This window comes from Camelina sativa, chromosome 15 (assembly GCF_030686135.1).
Source record: "Camelina sativa cultivar CO46 ecotype springtype chromosome 15, ASM3068613v1".
Taxonomy (NCBI): Eukaryota; Viridiplantae; Streptophyta; class Magnoliopsida; order Brassicales; family Brassicaceae; genus Camelina; species Camelina sativa.
Window position 1 is genome coordinate 33,866,340 of NC_141894.1, and position 19,861 is coordinate 33,886,200.

Genomic DNA, 19,861 nt, shown 5'->3' on the forward strand with positions numbered 1-19,861 from the left:
GGCTCTGTTCAATAGGCAATAACTAACTTGGTTATTGAATAATGATTCAATGGGAAGATGAGATTAGGCTTAAGTTTGAATAATGTATGATTAATTTAGAGGTTATAGTTCTCCTTAATCCTAATTAAGCACATGTAATGTAAGAGTATAGATGCTTGTTTGGTGTATAACTCTTGAATAATGAATCTTTGAAAGGTCAAATTTTTGGTTATAGGGACTAATTAATTAGATTAATGTTTGTTTGGTTACAAAATTGTGTGACTCGTTTGAGACAAGAAAGAAATAAACATCAACCTTGTTTGGCTGTTGTTAAAATTTTCAGGCAGGTGGGTTTTGTGACCAGCCAGGTGGAGTTCTGCTTGAGATAACGGTAGGCATTGTTCTGACATTGATATCGAGTGGATAAAACCGGTGTTGAATATCGAGTTCGAGGAGGATCTTAATCACTTCTTCGACTAAGACAGCTCTTCTTGTCCATCTTTCAGCCATGTCTTGGTGATTAATCCTGTGACATGGCCATATTGCTAGCCTTACTATATGCAAATCTTCCACATCTTTTACTACGATTTTGGCTTGTGGGTACCAATACTCTGGCTTGCTGTCTATGTAGCTACATTTGCATTATTTAGTTAGCAAAAAGGATCAGCCAAACACGGTATAAGAACGAGCATAGAGCATTAAAGGGTTTAGTCTTACTTTGATATTCTCTGCTTGATCACGCTGATCTTTTCCATAGGAGTAGTAATGTGGACACAGAACTCTATTGCATCTCCCATGTCCGGACTCCGGTAGTAATTGTTGATTGATTTCTGCCACAAAAGACTATTCGGATACATAATCTTGAGATTGTCATATCTCAAGAACACGGTAGTGAGTATGTTCATTTCCTCCACCACCAACTGTATTTAAATTTAAATAACCTTTTGTTAGCCAATTAATAAGATTCTTGAAGGTTATATATATTGCAAAAGGCGCAGGAACATACCTGTACGTTGTCAATCTCACAGCGATCACCAACATCGTAAGGATGCACGATGAACAAGAAGATGATGGACTCAAAGACGGTCTTGACTGTGTTCCCAAAGATGAAGGCCAAGAGTACAACTTGTGAACTTACAAAGAGAAGTACCTTGGAGGATGCAATTTCAAGAAGGACAAGCCATATGACTACAATGACAATGGCAGTGACAATATTAATCATGTGATGGAGCTTGTTCACTGCTGTCTTGGTGTCGTTGAGTGTCAGGGCAAGAGCTCTTCGCTCTCTGAAAGCATTGACCTAATCAAAGTCAACAACGGAGTGCTATATATACACAGCAGAAATTAATCTGATGAATCTTTTTTTGTCTAATAAGGTCTATGCAGAAGATTCACAATTACCAGCCAGTTCTTCAAGGCTGATTTGGTAATCCTTTTGTTCTCTGGTGCACCTTCGAAGAGTCCCATGGTCTTCATCGCCTCGTCTTCCCGCAAAAATCTCATCAGATCCTCCAGGTAAATGTACCTAATTGTCATTCAGATATGAGCTTATTAGCGGAAACAATATTGGTGCTAATAAAGAAGGAAATTAACAGATGTTGGCTCACTTTGAGCCACGTTGAGATATGTTCTTAAAAATCTTCCTTGCAGCTGATTTAGCTTCTTTTTCACTCCTTATCTGTCGAGTGGATTCATCTTCGTATGTGCTTTCAAGCATCTGCTCATCCAATGTGGTGAGAGAAACATTTCTCACAATCTTCATTAGCCTCTTCATGTTCCAAGCCGAGATGTTCTTGTGATTCATCCTGTGAAGGTGCTCCATACTGATTCCGTTATCAGTTGTTGTTTTCGGAATGATCGGGGAGAGCTTCGGATTCATCACTCTCCCACTCTTTCCCGGTGGAAACGCAGCCGCGCAAAGATCAGGTGGTAAATTAGCACCAGCGTTCTGCATCTTGAAGATCTCATCTTGTGCTCGCTCTTCCTCTTCCTCAATCCTGCTCATCTCAATCATAGGAGGACCGGACAAGGTCTCGATGACGTACTGGTTAAACAAGGCTTCTTGAATCCGATCAAAGTAAGTACTGACGTGGAACGAAGAGGCCAGAACTTTAACCACTAGTGTCTTGATCAACCACAAGATAGTGCTCAACAAGAAACACACCAAGATCTTGGTTACGTAAGGAAGAAACCTACTCTTTGTCTCTCGCTGTACTTTCTTGTCGAACAAGAAATGCCAAGCGAGAAGGACTAAACCAAGCCAGAGACAGTTCTGAACAGCTCTACGCACACCATACACAAAGTAAAGAACCCGCTTTCGCAAAAGGAAGTTTCTTTCGATAAAAAAGACAACGATCCGGATTCCCCAACCAGAAACCAACCTCCCACATATAAGAACAAGCAAAAACACTTCCCATTTCCAAAGATGAAGGTTCCAAACTCTCACTTTCTTCCAAGACTTCATCGACAAACTACACGCCAATGCAGCTATAATAGCGACTAAACTAAGCCACTCTAGCAACGTTATGGCGTCAAACTTCCCTCTTTTATACTCATCTGGTACGTCTTCGTCCGCCAACGGATCATCTTCTTCATCAATATCACCAAGTAGCCCTGATTTCAACTGACCCGATCTCCAACCCGAGTAAGGCGTATCCTCCTCTCGTGGCGGATCTTGTAGCCTAGATCTTGTCTTCACTCTAGATATAAGCTCTGATTTCCTCTGAAACGACATGTTCGATGTAGATCTCACAACTTCATCCTCCTGCTGCTGAGGCTGATCTTGATTCGTCCGCATTGTCTCGGACGAAGAAGTAGTACTCGAATGAGAAGACGAAGAAGGAACCGAACCAGCGATATAGGTACCCACCGGCTCTACGAACGTTGAAAGAGACTCTCAATTCTCTAGACGCGTCAATCGAGTTCCGAGCCGTTGATGCAGGCGTAGGCATTGTTTGGTGACTTACATCATCATTATCTTGATCCACATCAAGTGTGATCTCTTCATTTCTCACTCTCCATTGTCGATTCACAGGCTCTCCTCCTCCGGCCACCATCTTCGTTGGAGACTCTTCTATTATTGGCTTCCCTCCTCCGCATTGCGTGAAATCAAAACTACCGCTTAATCTATTGCTTTTTCTATTAAGAGCGATCGGATCTTTAACACTGGTTCGTGGTGGTGCCGTGTGATCCGAGGAAGTTGATGCTGTGTTGTCTTGCCAGAACTTGTAGCTTGCGTCACGTTCCACCGGTGCATCACGCCCGTCGTCGTCGAGGCTAGAACGAGTGCTCTCTAGTTTGGGGTTGTCTACCATGCCTGAATGATCGTAACGGTGATGGTGATCGTGATCGTGGAGGATCGGAAGATTTTCAGGGCTTGCCTCGCTTTGATCTCCGGGGCTTTTAATTTGCTTGTATGAGCTATGGGATTTGAAGGAGTTTCTAAAATCCATTTCAACATAATACTAATTATTAATTCTACAAGAAAAAATTTTGCGTAACAAATTACGAATTTTTAGAACGAAAAAAAAAAAAAAAACAAAAACTTCGCCGAGTGTTGTGTTGCATGGCACAACAGCTAATTACGTTCATTAGTAATAAGCGTTACGTGTAATCGCATGGGATCATAAGCAAAACTATTACATTGTTTACGATTAATATATTCTTTTTTTCTTTTGTTTACTATGATTAATATTGGTATGAGAGATTCAAATGTTTATTGTGTATCAATTAAAATTGGGAAAGTTGCAATTTAGTACATTAAACCAACTCTTAAAGGTTAAAACTAAACCCAAAAAAATTAAAATAATATTTAATACTTTTAAACAACCTCTTAAAGGTTGACAAAAAAAAAAAAAAAAAAAAAAAAACAACTCTTCAGTTTTTTTAAGACAAAACACAACACTTTCACTAGATACATATATCCTTATTCAAATAATTAAGACCAAAAAGTTCAAAAAGCTTGAGATGACTAGAACAACAACAAACAACAATTCAGAAGAAAAAAAAAATTGGTGTTACACTTACACATATACCTTGAGTATTTATTTAATCAGTCTTCTTCACTTACGTCTTCTTCACTCTCTTCTTCTGCATCTTCCATTTCAACATCACCTTCATCTCCTAGGATCCACTGTTCAAGCTCGTCTTCTTGTGCTTCTATGTGTTGGTGTATGTCAGCAGAGTCCCAGTCGTCTTCCCCGTCATTTCCAAGCTCTTCTCCGCGGCAAGAGACCTGCAATTGTGGTCGTCTCCTTGCCAAAGCATCTACGATATCTCTGTTCACACTTCCTGTGATTCCTAACCATTTAAGCCTCGGGAAAAACGGTTTCTTTAGCCATTTGAATGAGAGTTGCGTGATGCTACCACAGTCATAAAGATCCAACAGGGACAAGCTACTTCCAGGACATTCGTCTTCGTGAACCCGTGTGGATGCAAGAGCCATAACCGAGGGATCACCTATGAGTCTACACTCTCTTAGTTGCAGTTTTGTGATTGGGGCTCCAGATTTCGCTAGTGCAAAAATGGCACCATCCGTTAGATTAGGAAGATTAGACAAGTCGAGTTCACGCAACGCCATTTTTGAAGATCCATCAAATAAGGCAGACATGAACTTATCTGTTAGGTTTCTGCAACCTCTAACAGATAAAGAAACTAAGGAGGCCAAAACTCCCCCTTTCAGGTACGAAAGCCCTGTGTCGCTTATATCAGTACCATCAAGAAGTAAAACCTTCAGTTTTGGCAGATGAGATACAGCTTTTAAGGTTTCATCCCTCAGGTTTCTGCACCCTCTTAGGTCAAGATTCTCCAGCTTGAGACTTGACGCTAGCTTTTGAATAGCGTGGTCCGTAAGAAGATGGCACCTTCTTAAGCTAACATGACTAAGTGATAGAGTAGTTGCTAAGATGTCATGGAAGACAAGATCCGTCAGTTTAGGTCCATGATATATACTAAACTTGGAGAGGCTAGCGCAAGAGTGCAGAATAGTCTTGAAACCAGCATCTGTTACACGACAAAAGCCACCAAGACAAATGCTTTCCATGCCCAAGCATTTGTCAGCAAGAAAAAGCATTCCTTGATCACTAACTCGCCGGAAATAAGTAGGGTGAAACTCCTGGCTACGGATTAAAGAGAGGTGCTTCAGCTTACCGTTTTGATTAATCTCATGAAGCCCAAAATCCGTAAGGTCTGACAATTGCCTTGGATCCTCAAGGGGAGCATCTCTTATGTCCAAATCTATCAAAGACGTAAGAGATTTCGATATTGCCTTAACCACAGCATCAGTAATACAATCCACTGAGAGACGCAACTGCTGCACATTTTGCAGCACAGTAGATGCAACTCGGTTGCTGTCTTCCCCCGACATTTCAGTTGGAGTGAGTAGTTGAGTCATCATCCTTGACGAGATGTGTCCTAGCTCCAGATGGGTGAGTTTATCAGAAACCAACCCAAAGATACGACCATCACCAGGACGCAGATACAATGAGAGGTCAAACATGAGTGCTAAAACCTACCAAAACAACATATATGACATGATTCCATTACAGAGACAAACCAAAGCACGAAATGATACATTTATACCATCAAAGGAAGCAAAAGGTTGAGTAAGGAGTCAAACCTCTAAATGGGAGCAGCCATTGAGTAAATCTTCCAAAGCACAACGGCTAATGCTTCTACCAACTTTCTCTGCTACTGAACCCAAACAGAGAAGCCTGAAGTTTCAGGAACAATGACAAATCCGTCAAACACAACAGTGGAAAGATTCAGATTCATGAAACAAAAACTTCACACCTACATACCTTAAATCCTTGCATTTCCTACCAATTTCAGAGATGAGATCGCCGCTGAAATCTCTACAGTTGTGAAGTGAAATCTCCCGTAGAGAAGGACGTGCCAATATGTCAATAGCTGAGTTACCAAGTCTTCCACAATCAAGCTTGAGGCTTGAAAGTTGTTGATTTGGATACAACAATGGTCTAACAGTTTCCATTGACAATGAAACATTCTGAAACCCACAGCAACAGAGATCAAAAAGACAAAACTTTTTATACAATCCAAAAACCAAAGCAACAGAGAATTAAAAAAAAAACAAAACTTTATATACAAGTTTAGTCTATGATTCAAATCCAAATCAAACCCTTAGAGCAACTCACTAACTTTAACTATGCTTACTATGTGAGAGACTTACGAAGACGTGGAAGTTGGGAGTGAAGGTGAGGACACGAGTGACACAGCTCTGAAGTGTTTTGCAAGTAGAAGCCAACGAGCAGAGAGACGCAACATCGAGTTTCGTCATGATAGTCTCCAAGAGAGCCGCCGGTAACAGATCCAGGGTTCTTCTCTCGACATCGGAACCTTCAACATCGCCGCACACGACGGTGGTGGTGGTGGCGGTAGCCATAAACGGAGGCTCTCTTCTTCTCTGATCTATATCAGTTGCGGAAATTGTGGCGATCTCGTTGTGTGTTCTCATATTATTATTTATCTGAAATTTTTTAAGATTCCAAATGCTTTCCTCTGATGGCTCGATCCATTTTTCAAGGACGACAATAAAATATTGATATATTGATACAGAACGTCGAAGTTTTGTACTTGTATGCTCATTCAATTTATTTTGTCGGTTTAATGTTCGGTTTTTTTGGTTGTGAGAAACAAGTTCCAAATTAAAACCGAACCTTAATTTCGGTTTGTTGAGTTTGGTTTGGTATATTTGATCTATACTATTAATATATTAATTAGTGAGTACACTTACAACTAAAAAAAAATATAACATATATTCATGTTGCTAAACAGACCCAATTGTTTACATAATTAAAAAAAAAAAAAAAACTTCCTAAAATAATGGTAACAGTTTTTTAAAAAATAATTGATTAACTCTTTTTATACATGACTGATACACTACTTAGATTGTGTATCTATTTTGGGATATGGGTATAACCATAAATAATTAATTTCGAATATATTAAGTTTTCCAAATAGTTTTCTAAATTAAATATTAAACATTTATAGTTTTCTAAAAACAATTAGTTGTGTGTTAAATTAGATTCAAAATATTCCAGTATTTTAGGAAACTATATTAATTATAAATGATACATTCCTATATTTTATGAAATTATATTCATTATGGGATAAAGTTTATTCAAAATGATAGTTTTCCTAATTTTTCACATTAAATCTTCAAATAGATCTTAGAAATGAATCTAAACAACCAATTAATCAAAATCTTGCCAAAGAGTTTTAAATTTTAAATTATAACGATTTGATTTTAGATTTTATCCATTAATTGTATATTCAGTTTTTATTACTTTTTTGAACAACCTAAACAATTGAAATAGATATATCCTAACAAAAAAAACAATCGAAGTATATATATTTAGTAGATTTTATGCTTACATATGTGATTATATTTTAATGTATAATACCAAAATCATTAAAATACAAATTGTTATAATTGATTGACATTAATTTTGATGATTTATATTAAACATAAATTGTTTAATACACTTCCCATGTCTATCTCTATATCAGATATTTTATCAGAAAATAGTTAAAGTTTGCGGGTTTTATCTATAGACCTATTTATTTCAAATATCATGAAAGAGCCTGACGATAACAGGTATTTTGGGAAATAAAAAACATGATCTAAACCATTTTTGATATAAATACTTTTGGGTAACCAGACCATATAAGAAAATTTGGATTGCTAAATTCAATTTGAAACATTCATTGGTAATTAAATATTTTGGGTTAAAGTTAGAGATCTATTATTAGGTTACTTTGGGGTTAATCCGTCAAAACATTCATTGTGAATGTGTAATTATTATTAATGCAACTTTTACAACTTTTGAAAAGTTTTTTTATTACTTCTACATGATCAAATTGAATTGCATATCGATAAATATTCATGTGCTATTTTGACTCATTATTTTTATTCTTCTTTTATTTTTAACCAAACTAATAATAATATTATATATCTTTTTAACTTCATTTTTTTCTATCAATACTCATTGTAATACTATTTAGTTCAAACACATTACAAAAATATGATACTCTTTGTGATCGATCAAATTATAGTGAAATGAAAAAGAATATTATATCCATAGTATCTATATATATTAATATTACCGTGCTGATTATTTATTTTTATTATATCAAAACTTATTATATTACTATTTTATCCAAACACATTATGTAACATATTCTAATTTGTTACAAGTCATATGTATCTGAAAATTTTCCCTCTTGCTGTAGTATAGATCAGGTCTCATCGAAGATGGATATAAATTTGGAGATTATCGCTTGAGCATCCAAATTAATTGACAATATTAGCAGAGATGACAAAGACCATATTGGAGACAGTGTGTAAACATCGAATTTGATGGAACTATTATCGAGTGAATCATCTGACTTTGGTAGTGTCGATTTCCTCCGGTGAAGATACCAATTGTTTTTTGTCGTTTCATTTTTTCTTTTGTTTTTTTTTTCTTTTAATCAGAACTTTAACCAATACAAAGAATGAGTCTCATATAATTTTTAACATACTATCCATCTAAAAAATAGAATGAACTTCTAAAATTATGGCCCCCAAAGACTTTGAATTGAATTAAGTTAGACTAATTTATATTTTTTTGGGTCAAAATTTAAATATTATAGGTCTCTTATTATTTTTAGTAAAGTACAAAAAAAAAAATATTAAAAAACCCCGCACGTAAGTGCGGGTCGATCCCTAGTTTGATTTAAATTTGGTTCCGGTTTCGACTCGGCTTCGTTAAACTTGTGTAGTAGAAATCAAAGAAAATAAAAAAATAAATTAACTATAGGTTTGTTTATGTATTATCTTAACTTTATATAAACAAAAATACTAGAGAAAAAACATAGGAATGTTACAAATTTACAATAAAGATAAGCAACTACATCTATACACACAAGCAAATAAATAACTAGTTATAATTGAAAAAATGATAAAAATTAAATATATGTCTATTAAAAAAGTCTTAACTTATGTATTTCCTCTTTTTTTTCTGTTAGTTCAGGATTTGATGGTAATAATTTAAATTAGTTAATTTTTTAAGATTAAAGATTCATCTTGTTACTAGTAAACTTTTTTTTTTCCTTTTAGTTAAGATTTTATGTTGAATTTATATGAACAAATGTTATTAATTCGTTGAACTAAATTATTTCCACTTGATTTAATGATGAGTGATGACACTAATCTTTGGTGGAATCTCAGATTCATGAACACATGAAAGTTGAGATCTGATTGTTTAACTAACATCTTAGACCAGGTTTGTATATCCACTCTAATTACTTTTATCCTAAATCGTAGGACATCAGAATAGATAATATTTCTGAATATAAATTTCTATATTTGTCATTCGATAAAATTAATATATAATTTATAATGATCCAAGTGGTTTAAAATAGTAATTTTTCTTTTAAAATATTATTTTAGATATCTGTCATCTATATTTGCAAGTGGTTTAACCTAGTGATTTTATCTAAGATACTAGATATTATGGTTTGCTTTTTTGCTTTTGTTATGGTTTACTTTATAACAACAATAATATTTCTTTTATTTATGAACTTCCAATATGTATGATAAAGGATGATGAGAATTGCAACAGTTAAATCTACACAGTTTGCTAGAAATCGTGTGAGTGAACAAAAGATGTGCATTATCATCATCAACATTGGTCATCAGTTCTTTTTGCCATTATCATCACTATCATCATTAGTAGTATGGCTTGTTTGTTCATGGTTTTTAAGTATGAATTGATTTATATACAATATTAAATTAAAAGATATTAAACTTAGGATTACACATTATTATTTTATAATATTAATCTTTTTATTCTCCAGTGAACAATTTATATATTGCTATTTCCCAAATTTTTTACATATATTGCTATTGTTAATTATTTAAAAGATACAAAAGTAATAATTATAAACAAAACAATGCGTAAATATATATTTTCTATTGGACTCCATAAACCTACATATTGTTTTCTTTATTTTTATTAATCCATACCTTTACCCATTATAAGAACCCATGGTAGGTAAAAACAACTCAGCAAACCAACCAAATAGTAGGAACCCAACTGGTGCTGTTTGCAACTTACTTGAATCAATCAAGGTAGTCAGATATAGGCTCGACATCAATTCCACAATCCTTTGCACGTTTCTCCAGTAAGTCTGCATCGTGGATACGTTGAGCTCCTGATACTTTTTATTGGTTTAATTAAAAAATATTTGTATTAAAAACTGTTTTTTAATATGAGACTTTATTTCCACACTACTCATACTCTTTGTAACTATTCGAATAAAAATAATCTTTGTGATTATTTGAAGGTGAAAGTGTTTTTCTATATCAGAAAAAAGAAACAAAAATATTAGGAGTGATCAAAATGACAAATTTTAAATAAGATACCATAGCTCAGTTATAAATTTATGATATAAGATCATATCTTTTTTTTAACTGAGGTGTATTTATTTATTTTTCAGTTTTGTAAATAATGATTTTAATAAAAGATATTTGAAATTTTTAAAATACATATCTAAACAATATCTGCATATTAAAATAATTTCAAAAATACTTAAAATAAAGAAATCTGTTATTAACTTTTGTATTATTAAAACAATAAAATATTCTATTATTTATAAAAGATACCAAACTTTGAAATCATTTACAAAAACTGAAACAACTAATTAAAATCATTTGTTATAAGGGAAAAATGCCAAAAAAATCCCGAAGTTATTTTTATTTGGAAGTTTAATACCCAATGGTTTTGGATTGGAATAAAAATACACTAAATAATAAAAACGTATCATTTAAAACCCAAAATAATAAGTGTTGTTATTTCCATACCCACGATTTTTCAACAAAATAAAAATTCCAATTTTACCCCCGGTTATTAAATTAATTATTAGTTTTTAATAATAAAATTATCGGTTTTCTGTTAACCATTTCATACCGAAAATTAATCTGGTTATTTCTCTTCTTCTTCTTCCTCTCATACCGGAATCAAATTAAAGAGCATATAATTAAACCGAAATAAACCGATTGATCATTATATAGTTTTTGTTTTTTCATATAATCCACTTTAATTGGCTAGAGAGAGATTGTAACGGTGTCGTCATCGCCAAACGATTGATTTTTGCATTTTGAGAGCTTCTTCCAAAAAAAGGTTCGTTAATAGAGATTTCTCAGTGCTCTCTTTTGCGTGTTTCAGCTTCTTTGTTTTTCTACGATCTGATTCCATGTCTTTGTTTCTTGTTCGATTGTGAATTTGAGAAAATGGTGGATTAACCCTCGCCGGAGATTCGATTCCGGTGTTCGTCGCCGGTTACTAATCAACAGAGCTGGATCGTTCTAACCTTGATCTGAGATTAAAACCCCAACAACAAGCTTCGCCACCATTATTAGCACCGTTGTTGGAATTAAACAAGCTATTAACTTTATCCATCAGATCTGAGCTTTGGTTTAAAGCTTCTGAGGAACCAAGCTCAACGACCCCGTTTTGAGCAGCGATACACGCCATCGTCTTCAACCCGTAAATCTGACCTTGACTAGCTCAACGACCCCGTTTTGAGCAGAGTCCTTTAGCTTTCCCTGATAGAGACAAACAAAGTATTAATGTATTATTCTGATTATTACGAGATTTACAATATGAACAATACAACAAGGACTTCCAAAAGTAAATGTTACATTATAATTTATTCTCTTTCACGAGTTTCAATAGCATGATACCTATCTTACTATATAATACCTTGTTATCCGATACACACCATTGTCTTCAACCCGTTTTCACGATTTGTTGTTGGAGAGTGTCTTTGTTGAACTGAGGAGGAAGAAGAGATTGTGGTTATGGTTGTGGAGGAAACAGAGATGGGTGCTGATTTGTTATGATGAAAGCTCTCATCGCCGCCGCCGATGCGTCATCGTCGGGTATTATCCGGAGCAACGACGATTAGAGAGAGGAGGAAGAAGAAGAGAGATAACCAGTTTAATTCTCGGTATGACATGGTTAACAGAAAACCGATAATTTTTTTATTAAAAATTAATAATTAATTTAATAACTGAGGGTAAAATTGGAATTTTTATTTTGTTGAAAAATCGTAGGTATAGAAATAACAACACTTATTATTTTGGGTTTTAAATGTCACGTTTTTATTATTTGGTGTATTTTTATTCCAATCCAAAACCATTGGGTATTAAACTTCCAAATAAAAATAACTTCGGGTTTTTTTTGGCATTTTTCCCTTTGTTATAACGGATTTAAATATTAGCATCGGTTTAGATAAGGGACATGTGGACCCGACGGGTTAGTCAACCTGTTGTAAGTTGTAAGGCCATGTGCATTGGGGCGTCCCTCGTGCGTCCTACGTGAATTAAACATTTAATTTAAATCGAAATCACGTAATATATGAAGATACGGTCCTTAAATCGGGACAATTTTGCTGCGTCCCTCAGGACACCTGTTCAATTATAATTGGTTGTTGTTTTATTTGTAGGGGAAAGGATAAAAAAAATCGACAGAACAAATCTTTTTTTCTTTCCCAGTCTTTCTCTTTACTCTCTCTGTATCGCGACGGCGATAACCTTTGAGATTCATCAAAACCTTTGAGAAACCTTCATCAAATTGAAGATTCTGCAACGCGAAGGCCATCTTTAAGTGTATCACCTTCCGAAACCTCCAATTGTAAGAGGTATGTGTTGTAAATTCGAATCCGATTTTGATGTATTCTCGATTTAGGGTTTTCTTGAAATTTTTTTTTTTAGGGTAAAGGGAAATTGTTTGGGGGATTCGATAGAATAGGGAAATTGATTGTGGGATTCGATAGATTTCTGAGTTTGATGTATTGATAGTGGCTGAGTATTAAAATATATGTATGAGCGAACAATTATGTATGTTCGTGTTTCGTTGCTAGTGTCCAATTAAGTATGTTCTTGTTTCTCTTTCAATGTTTAATTATGTATGTTCTTTAGTATATTAATAAGACAAGACTTAGTGTTCAATTATTTTTGTTCTTTAGTATATTAATAAGACAAGAATTAGTGTTCAATAATTTATGTTCTTTAGTATATTAACAAGACAACACTGTGTCTTGTGAATCTGATTGTCTCTATATTATATAAAAATCAATGCTTGATGGCTGATGTATTTTTTGCAGGTTTCGCAAGAGCATGGGCCACGACTACAGCTACTCTCAGCCTGATTCCTCAGATCAGGCTGATGTATACTCTGATGACACCGACGACAGGGAAATAGCAGCTTTGATACGGATGGATGAGGCCGAGAGTACTCGAGAAAATGATCAAGCGATGCAATACCCTCCCCAACCTGAGGTTGAGTTCGGATTTCCGAAGGTATGCTACTGTGGTGGTCAGCCTCTACTATCCTCAAGCTACAACAGAAGGTATGGTCTTTAACTTTATTACATTATGAATTGATTTGCTATGTTTCAACAGATTATCGATTTATTTTGTATGTTACATATGGTAATGCAGATACTACACATGTGGGAATGTTGATGATGGAGAGATGCATATTCACAAGTGGTGGGATGTAGCTGTCATGGAAGAGATGGACAGACAATGTCAAGTGCTGTCTGAGAAAGTAGATTGCCTCACACTCGCAGGTGACTATGACTCGCACATCAGTAATGAAACCGAGCAGAAAATACTCATGTTAGAGAAGGCAGTGATAGAGCTACGGAAGACTAGAAATAAGATTAGAAATGGGCCAGAATTGATAATCGTAATTGCTATTGTTGTATTTTTAATATGTATGTTGGTGATGTCTATGAAATTGTAATGACTAAGTTTGTGTATCATGCTCTAAGTTTGTGTAATGTAATGACATTGTATTTTTTGGTAAGACATTGTATTTTTGTGTCACGGTAATGCTCCGGAGGTCAACTTCTATGTCAACGGAAGGGAGTACAATATGGGGTACTATCTCACAGATGGTATTTATCCAAAATGGGCCACTTTTATACAATCTATCCGGCTTCCACAAGGTATGAAAAATTCTCTATTTTCTAAAAAACAAGAAGCTGTACGAAAAGATGTTGAGCGTGCATTTGGAGTCTTGCAAGCTAGATTCGCCATTGTTAAAAATCCATCTCGTTTATGGGATAAGTACAAAATAGCAAATGTTATGAGAGCATGCATAGTACTCGCATAATATGATTGTCGAGGATGAACGAGAAACATACAGTGTCCGAAACATTGTTTCTGAATTTCAACACGGAGTAGATGTGGATCAAACATATACAGTCGGTGCTGCCAGTTTGGGTTCAAATATGAGCAGTACGATTACTCGTCGAACACATATGCGGGATAAACAAGTTCATGACCAGTTGAAAAAAGATTTGATTGAGCATATTTGGACAAACTTTGGACATCTTCCACATAATGAAGATTAATTACATAAATTCTATGCTGGAAATAAAATGTTTGTTTCTACTTTTGATGTTTTTACGGTTTATGTTTTTATTTTTCATGTTTTAATTGTATGTTTTGTTTTTTTTTCCAAGTTTTTGTAAGTTTGTAATTTTCTCATATTATTAATGTTAATGTTATATGTTTTATTTGAATAAAATTTAATATGATTTTACTTATTAATTTAAATATTAAAAATAATATTATTTTTTCCAGGGGACCAAATGTGAGGGATACCAATACTTATACCAAAATTAAGAAACTCTAAAAATAATATTAATTTATTTGAGGAACCAATTTTTTGTCCCAACCAATGCTCATGCTCTAACATATTCGGGTCGGGTCAAAAACTCATCCTGGATAAACTGGTTTCTCGTATCATCAAATTCCAATTTTTTTGTCTTTCTCAGCTTCTCAATGTCATTAAAGTGGATTGGTCTACACTCCCCAAGGATCTCTTAGACCTAATCTCAAAATCTCTAGAATCTTCCTTCGATCTCATCCACTTCTGTTCCGTATGTTCTTCTTGGCGATCCGCCGCCGAGCCGAAACGTCCCCTCCATACACATCACCTCCCGATCCTCCCCGATAACGGTGGCAGCCTCTTCCCTGACTCCGCCGTAGGTTTCCGTCTCTCCCACCGGAGCATCTTACACATCAAGCCTCATGAACTGCACATGGAGTCTGATTCGTTTGGGTGGCTGATCAAGGTCGAGGACGACAATAGCAATCCTTGAAAGGTGACGCTTTTAGATCCGTTGAGTGATTCGAGAAACTCAATTCCTGAGCATTTCCCTCGTGTGCTCGATATGTCAAAGTTTAAGGTTTGAGAATTGGGTTGTGAATGCAAGCTTCATTATTTCAATACCGTTGGTGATATTGTAGACAGTTTATACTTGGAAAAAGCTGTTGTCAAGTACTTAGATTGTGATGTCGAGTATAAGTTTGTTTTGCTTACGATTCATGTCTCTGAGAAGTTAGCTATGTATAGGTCTTGGGATCGGGCATGGACTGTGATTGATGACATGCCTTCTCCTTATGATGATGTGTTTTTGTTCGATGGACGTTTCTTTGTTGTTGATAACAATGGGAGAGCTGTGGTTGTGAATTACAGTTCATTGAAATTGACCTTTGTTGCAAGTCCTGTTGATAAGCTCCAAAGGGTTTACTTTAGGAAAAAGATGACTGGGGATAAGACCATTGGCAAATCGTGTGAAGAGACACCTGGCTCTTTGACCGAAGACTCCACACGTGAGAAGGTTTAGCTGAGCTTGGAGCCAAAGTAATATCAAGTATAAATAAAGATTAGGGGAGTAAAAAGAAGGCATGATGATTATGGTGAGAGTATAGCCGACATGAGGCTAAGGGGTGAGAGAGGAATCCGAGGGATGTGAGCGAAGATTACCGATCTCTACTTTCAGTATCATTGTCTTTGTAATCTTCTTTCTAAGGGTTTTTTTGAGGGTTTATTGTAATTTGAGAGCAAGACTCTATCTTTGGGATTATTATTCAAGTATTATTCAGATTAAAGTTTTGATTCTCTTAGTTTTACTGTTCAAAGCTTAACAAATTGGTGTGTTTGTGACTGGTGACACTAAGAAAGAGAAAAAAAAATATATCAACCATTCATTACTCAACATAAGAGGAGCCTATTCCTCCAAGCGGTATTTTTTGTCTCTTTCTATTTTTCTCTTTCTTCCTTCAGAGCAAACAAAAGAAACCGAGAGAGAGTGATGACGTTGTTGCCGATCGCCGAAGGATCGACGACAGAAGAACAAGCGGACATGTTTGGAGATGTGTATGACAAGTTGGGCAACCTGAGCCTCCAAATCAAAGAAATCCAGGATGGGAAGCGGATCTCAGATCAGAAGCTCGACACCATGTTGGTGCGTTCAACGCCTCCGATGACAGGATGCAGGAGATACACAAAAAACTCCAGTTCTTGATGTCTTCTTTTCCGGCGCTTGAAACAGTCAAGGAGCAATGGTCAACAAGCTTTCTCGAAACACCTCCGTCTCAAGATTCTTGCATTCCGGATCCTCCACTGCCCTCCATACCAGTTCGTCGGGAACTCGCTCCTGCCATGCACGACAACTACGAGAGGGGTCCAAATCTGTGTGATTCGTTGTTAAAAAATGTCGAGATGCCGTTATTTGACGGAAGAGAAGCTTACAGCTGGATCACTAGGGTTGAGCATTTTTTTGAATGGGTGGGTTTAACGATACCGACAGACTAGAGCTGGTCTCCGTCAGCCTCACCGGCGGTGCCCTGAGCTGGTTCAACTGGGAGACTAACCGGTTGCCTTTCCAATCTTGGCTGCAGTTTAAAGCAAGGTTGCTTCTCCGATTTGGGAATCTCAAAAGCAGAGGACCAAGTCAGAGCCTTTTCTGCCTCAAGCAAACCAGTACAATCGCCAAGTATATCCATCAGTTTGAAGATCTATCGTCTCAGGTCACCGGCTTGGACGACAATAAACTGGAAGGTATATTCTTGAATGGGTTGTCTCTAGAGATGCAGGAAATCATTCACATGTGGAAGCCCTAGAGCTTACCTGAGATGGTAGGAGTTGCTCGGGATATGGAGTCCAGTCTTATCCGACGAGTGGTGTTACGGGAACTACAGAATGACAGATAAAGTACTAAGCTTCATCAGGATAACCGTCCTTCGAGCCTCTCTCACACAGGAAGTGGAAAGCAAAGCCTTTTGTCACTATAAAACCAAACCAACGTGACTCGGCTACGTCTACCAACATACGTCCTCGCAAACATTTCTCTGATGCAGAACTGGATGAGAAATGCCGTCATGGATTGTCTTTTAAGTGCGACGGGTGTTATTTCAAGGGTCACATCTGCCCTAACAAGGAGGTTCAGGTGATGGCAGTTATACATGGCTATGAAATGGAAGTGTTGGATGAAAACATGGTGGAACTGGCGGATACATCGCTTACGGAGGATTCTCCACAGTTGATGGCGTTGTCATATGCTTCTTAAATGGACATATCCTCTGAACACACTATGAAGATGCGGGGCACTCTTGGCAAACAGCAGATTGTCATTATGCTCGACAGTGGCACCACACACAACTTCATCACACTGGAGTTGGCCACTAAGCTTAAGGTGGGAAACCAAAACGGTTCGAGGTTGCGAATAATCTTGGGAACAGGAATCACAATACGCGGTTCAGGAGTCTGTCGCCAAGTGTGTCATCAGTGATTTGATTACCTTGGATCTTGCTAATGTGGATATCATCCTGGGAATGGTGTGTGACACATAACGTTGGGAGACTGCGATGTTAACTGGGACAAGCAAACAATATCGTTATGGCATAAGGGACGCCGAGAAACACTTTGTGGTGAACTTGACCTCCATGTCTCCAAGTTGTCACTCAAGACACTATCCACTACCGCCGTTCCATCTTTCAGCAAGCCTTCTACAGTGGTTGTCACCACTACCAGAGCCACTTTCTGTGATCCTTGACTCGTTTGCAGGGGTCTTTGCTTCACCAACGTCTTTACCACCTGTTCGAGGCAGGGAGCACTCCATCAAATTGCTACCTCACTCTGGTACCATCAGTGTGCGCCCTTACCGTTATCCTCACGCACACAAGAAAGCCATGGATGAACTCGTTCACGAAATGCTTCAGTCAGACATCATTCGACCAAGTAAGAGTCATTTCTCTAGTCATGTCTTGCTGGTTAAGAAAAAGACACTTCCTGGCGTTTTTGCATTGATTACAGAGCTCTTAAACCAGGCCACTATTGTGGATAAGTTTCCCATTCCGCTGATTGACGAACTCCTGGATGAGCTATGTGGGGCTCAGATCTTTTCGAAGCTGGACCTCCGATCAGGATACCATCAAATCCGAATGAAAGAAGAGGATATTGAGAAGACCGTGTTCCGCACCCACGATAGACACTTCGAGTTCCTCGTGATGCCCTTTGGCCTCACCAATGCCCCGACAACATTTCAATCTCTAATGAATGAGGTTTTCTGACCCTTCCTCCGCAAGTTTGTATTGGTTTTCTTTGATGATATCCTCATCTACAGCAAGACCCTCGTGGAGCACCTTGACCATCACACCACGGTTCTTCAGGTTTTCTCTGCGCAACAACTGTTTGCCAACCGCAAAAAGTGTCTTTTTCGGACAGACTCAAGTTGACTACCTCGACCACATCATTTCTGCTCAAGGAGTTGCCATTGATCCAACTAAGACTGTGGCGATGCAAAACTGGCCTACTCCAAAGTCAATAAAGGCATTGCATGGGTTCTTAGGCCTCACAGGCTACTACAGACGCTTTGTCAAAGGGTATGGTGTTCTGGCGAAGCCTCTCACTGATTTATTTCGTAAGGATCAATTCCATTGGTCTTCCCAAGCAGCCACGACATTTGAGACTTTGAAGGAGGCTATGATCTCGGTTCCAGTGTTGGCACTTCCAGATTTCACTAAAGTGTTTGTGGTGGAATATGATGCCTCCGATTTTGGTCATGGAGCAGTCCTCATGAAAGATCACAAGCCCATTGCTTATTTCAGCCATGGACTAGCACCACAAGAGCAGTTAAACCTATCTACGAACGCGAATTAATGGCCATTGTCTTGTCAGTTCAAAAGTGGCGCCATTACCTCTTAGGCAGGACATTCATTGTGCATACCGACCAAAAGAGTCTCAAGTTCTTACTCGAGCAATGTGAGGTTTCTCTTGAGTATCATAAAAGGTTGAGTATGCTGTTGGGATACTCCTTCGACATTGTCTACGAGCCTGGAATTGACAACAAAGCAGCTGATGGCCTTTCTCGGATTTCTCATCAAGCCTACCCTCAACTCGCATAAACTCTCATGTCCATCACCACTCCATCAGTTATTCAACTACAAGACGTTTTTAAGGAAATTGACACGGATGCTCAGCTTCAGGAGACAATCTCGGCAATCAAAGCAGACTCATTATCCAAACCAGGGTACACAGTCAAAGACGGCAGACTATGGTACAATAACAGGTTAGTCCTCCCTAAAGGCTCTCGGTTCATACCACTTATCCTTTCTGAATTTCACAAAGGCAAACTTGGACGACACTCTGGGGTTTTAAAAACAATGAAGTGGATCCAACAATCTTTCCACTGGACTGGGTTGCTGAAAGATGTTCAACGTCTAGTGGCAGAATGTCAGGAATGTTACAACCGCTGCCTATTCCGAACCACATTTGGGAGGAATTGACAATGGACTTTATCGAGTGACTTCCTCTCTCAAATGGTATCAATGTCATTCTGGTGGTGATTGATCGACTGAGCAAATTTGCTCATTTCATTGGCCTTCGACATCCTTTCATGGCTGCTGATGTTGCTGAAAAATTCATTACGAAGGTAGTAAGGCTTCATGGATACCCTGTGTCAATTGTCTTGGATCGAGACAGAATCTTCCTCAGTAAATTCTGGTCTGAGTGTTTTA

General features: G+C 37.1%; 2 protein-coding genes and 2 pseudogenes across 3 annotated transcripts; 2 read left to right on the forward strand and 2 right to left on the reverse strand.

The window, feature by feature from the left end:
* Window positions 1-245: 245 nt before the first annotated feature.
* Window positions 246-3,431, reverse strand: LOC104747502 (mechanosensitive ion channel protein 8-like; annotated as a pseudogene).
* Window positions 3,432-3,750: 319 nt separating this feature from the next.
* On the reverse strand, window positions 3,751-6,539 carry LOC104747504 (F-box/LRR-repeat protein 10-like). The gene is made up of 4 exons (XM_010469149.3): window positions 6,167-6,539; window positions 5,778-5,983; window positions 5,597-5,690; window positions 3,751-5,488 (listed from the first exon to the last, which is right to left on the reverse strand). Exons 1-4 carry the CDS (start codon window positions 6,449-6,451, stop codon window positions 4,031-4,033), a joined length of 2,043 nt encoding a protein of 680 aa, XP_010467451.1. The 5' UTR covers window positions 6,452-6,539; the 3' UTR covers window positions 3,751-4,030.
* A 5,973-nt stretch (window positions 6,540-12,512) lies between these two features.
* LOC147927660 (uncharacterized) lies at window positions 12,513-13,882 on the forward strand. Its single transcript, XM_087489621.1, has 3 exons — window positions 12,513-12,684; window positions 13,150-13,395; window positions 13,487-13,882. The coding sequence occupies exons 2-3, from the start codon at window positions 13,163-13,165 to the stop codon at window positions 13,791-13,793; spliced, it is 540 nt and encodes a 179-aa protein (XP_087345747.1). The 5' UTR covers window positions 12,513-12,684; window positions 13,150-13,162; the 3' UTR covers window positions 13,794-13,882.
* A 43-nt stretch (window positions 13,883-13,925) lies between these two features.
* Window positions 13,926-15,967, forward strand: LOC147927661 (F-box protein SKIP23 pseudogene; annotated as a pseudogene). Its single transcript, XR_015581681.1, has 2 exons — window positions 13,926-13,930; window positions 14,682-15,967. The product of XR_015581681.1 is annotated as an F-box protein SKIP23 pseudogene (transcript).
* The last annotated feature ends 3,894 nt before the right edge of the window (window positions 15,968-19,861 follow it).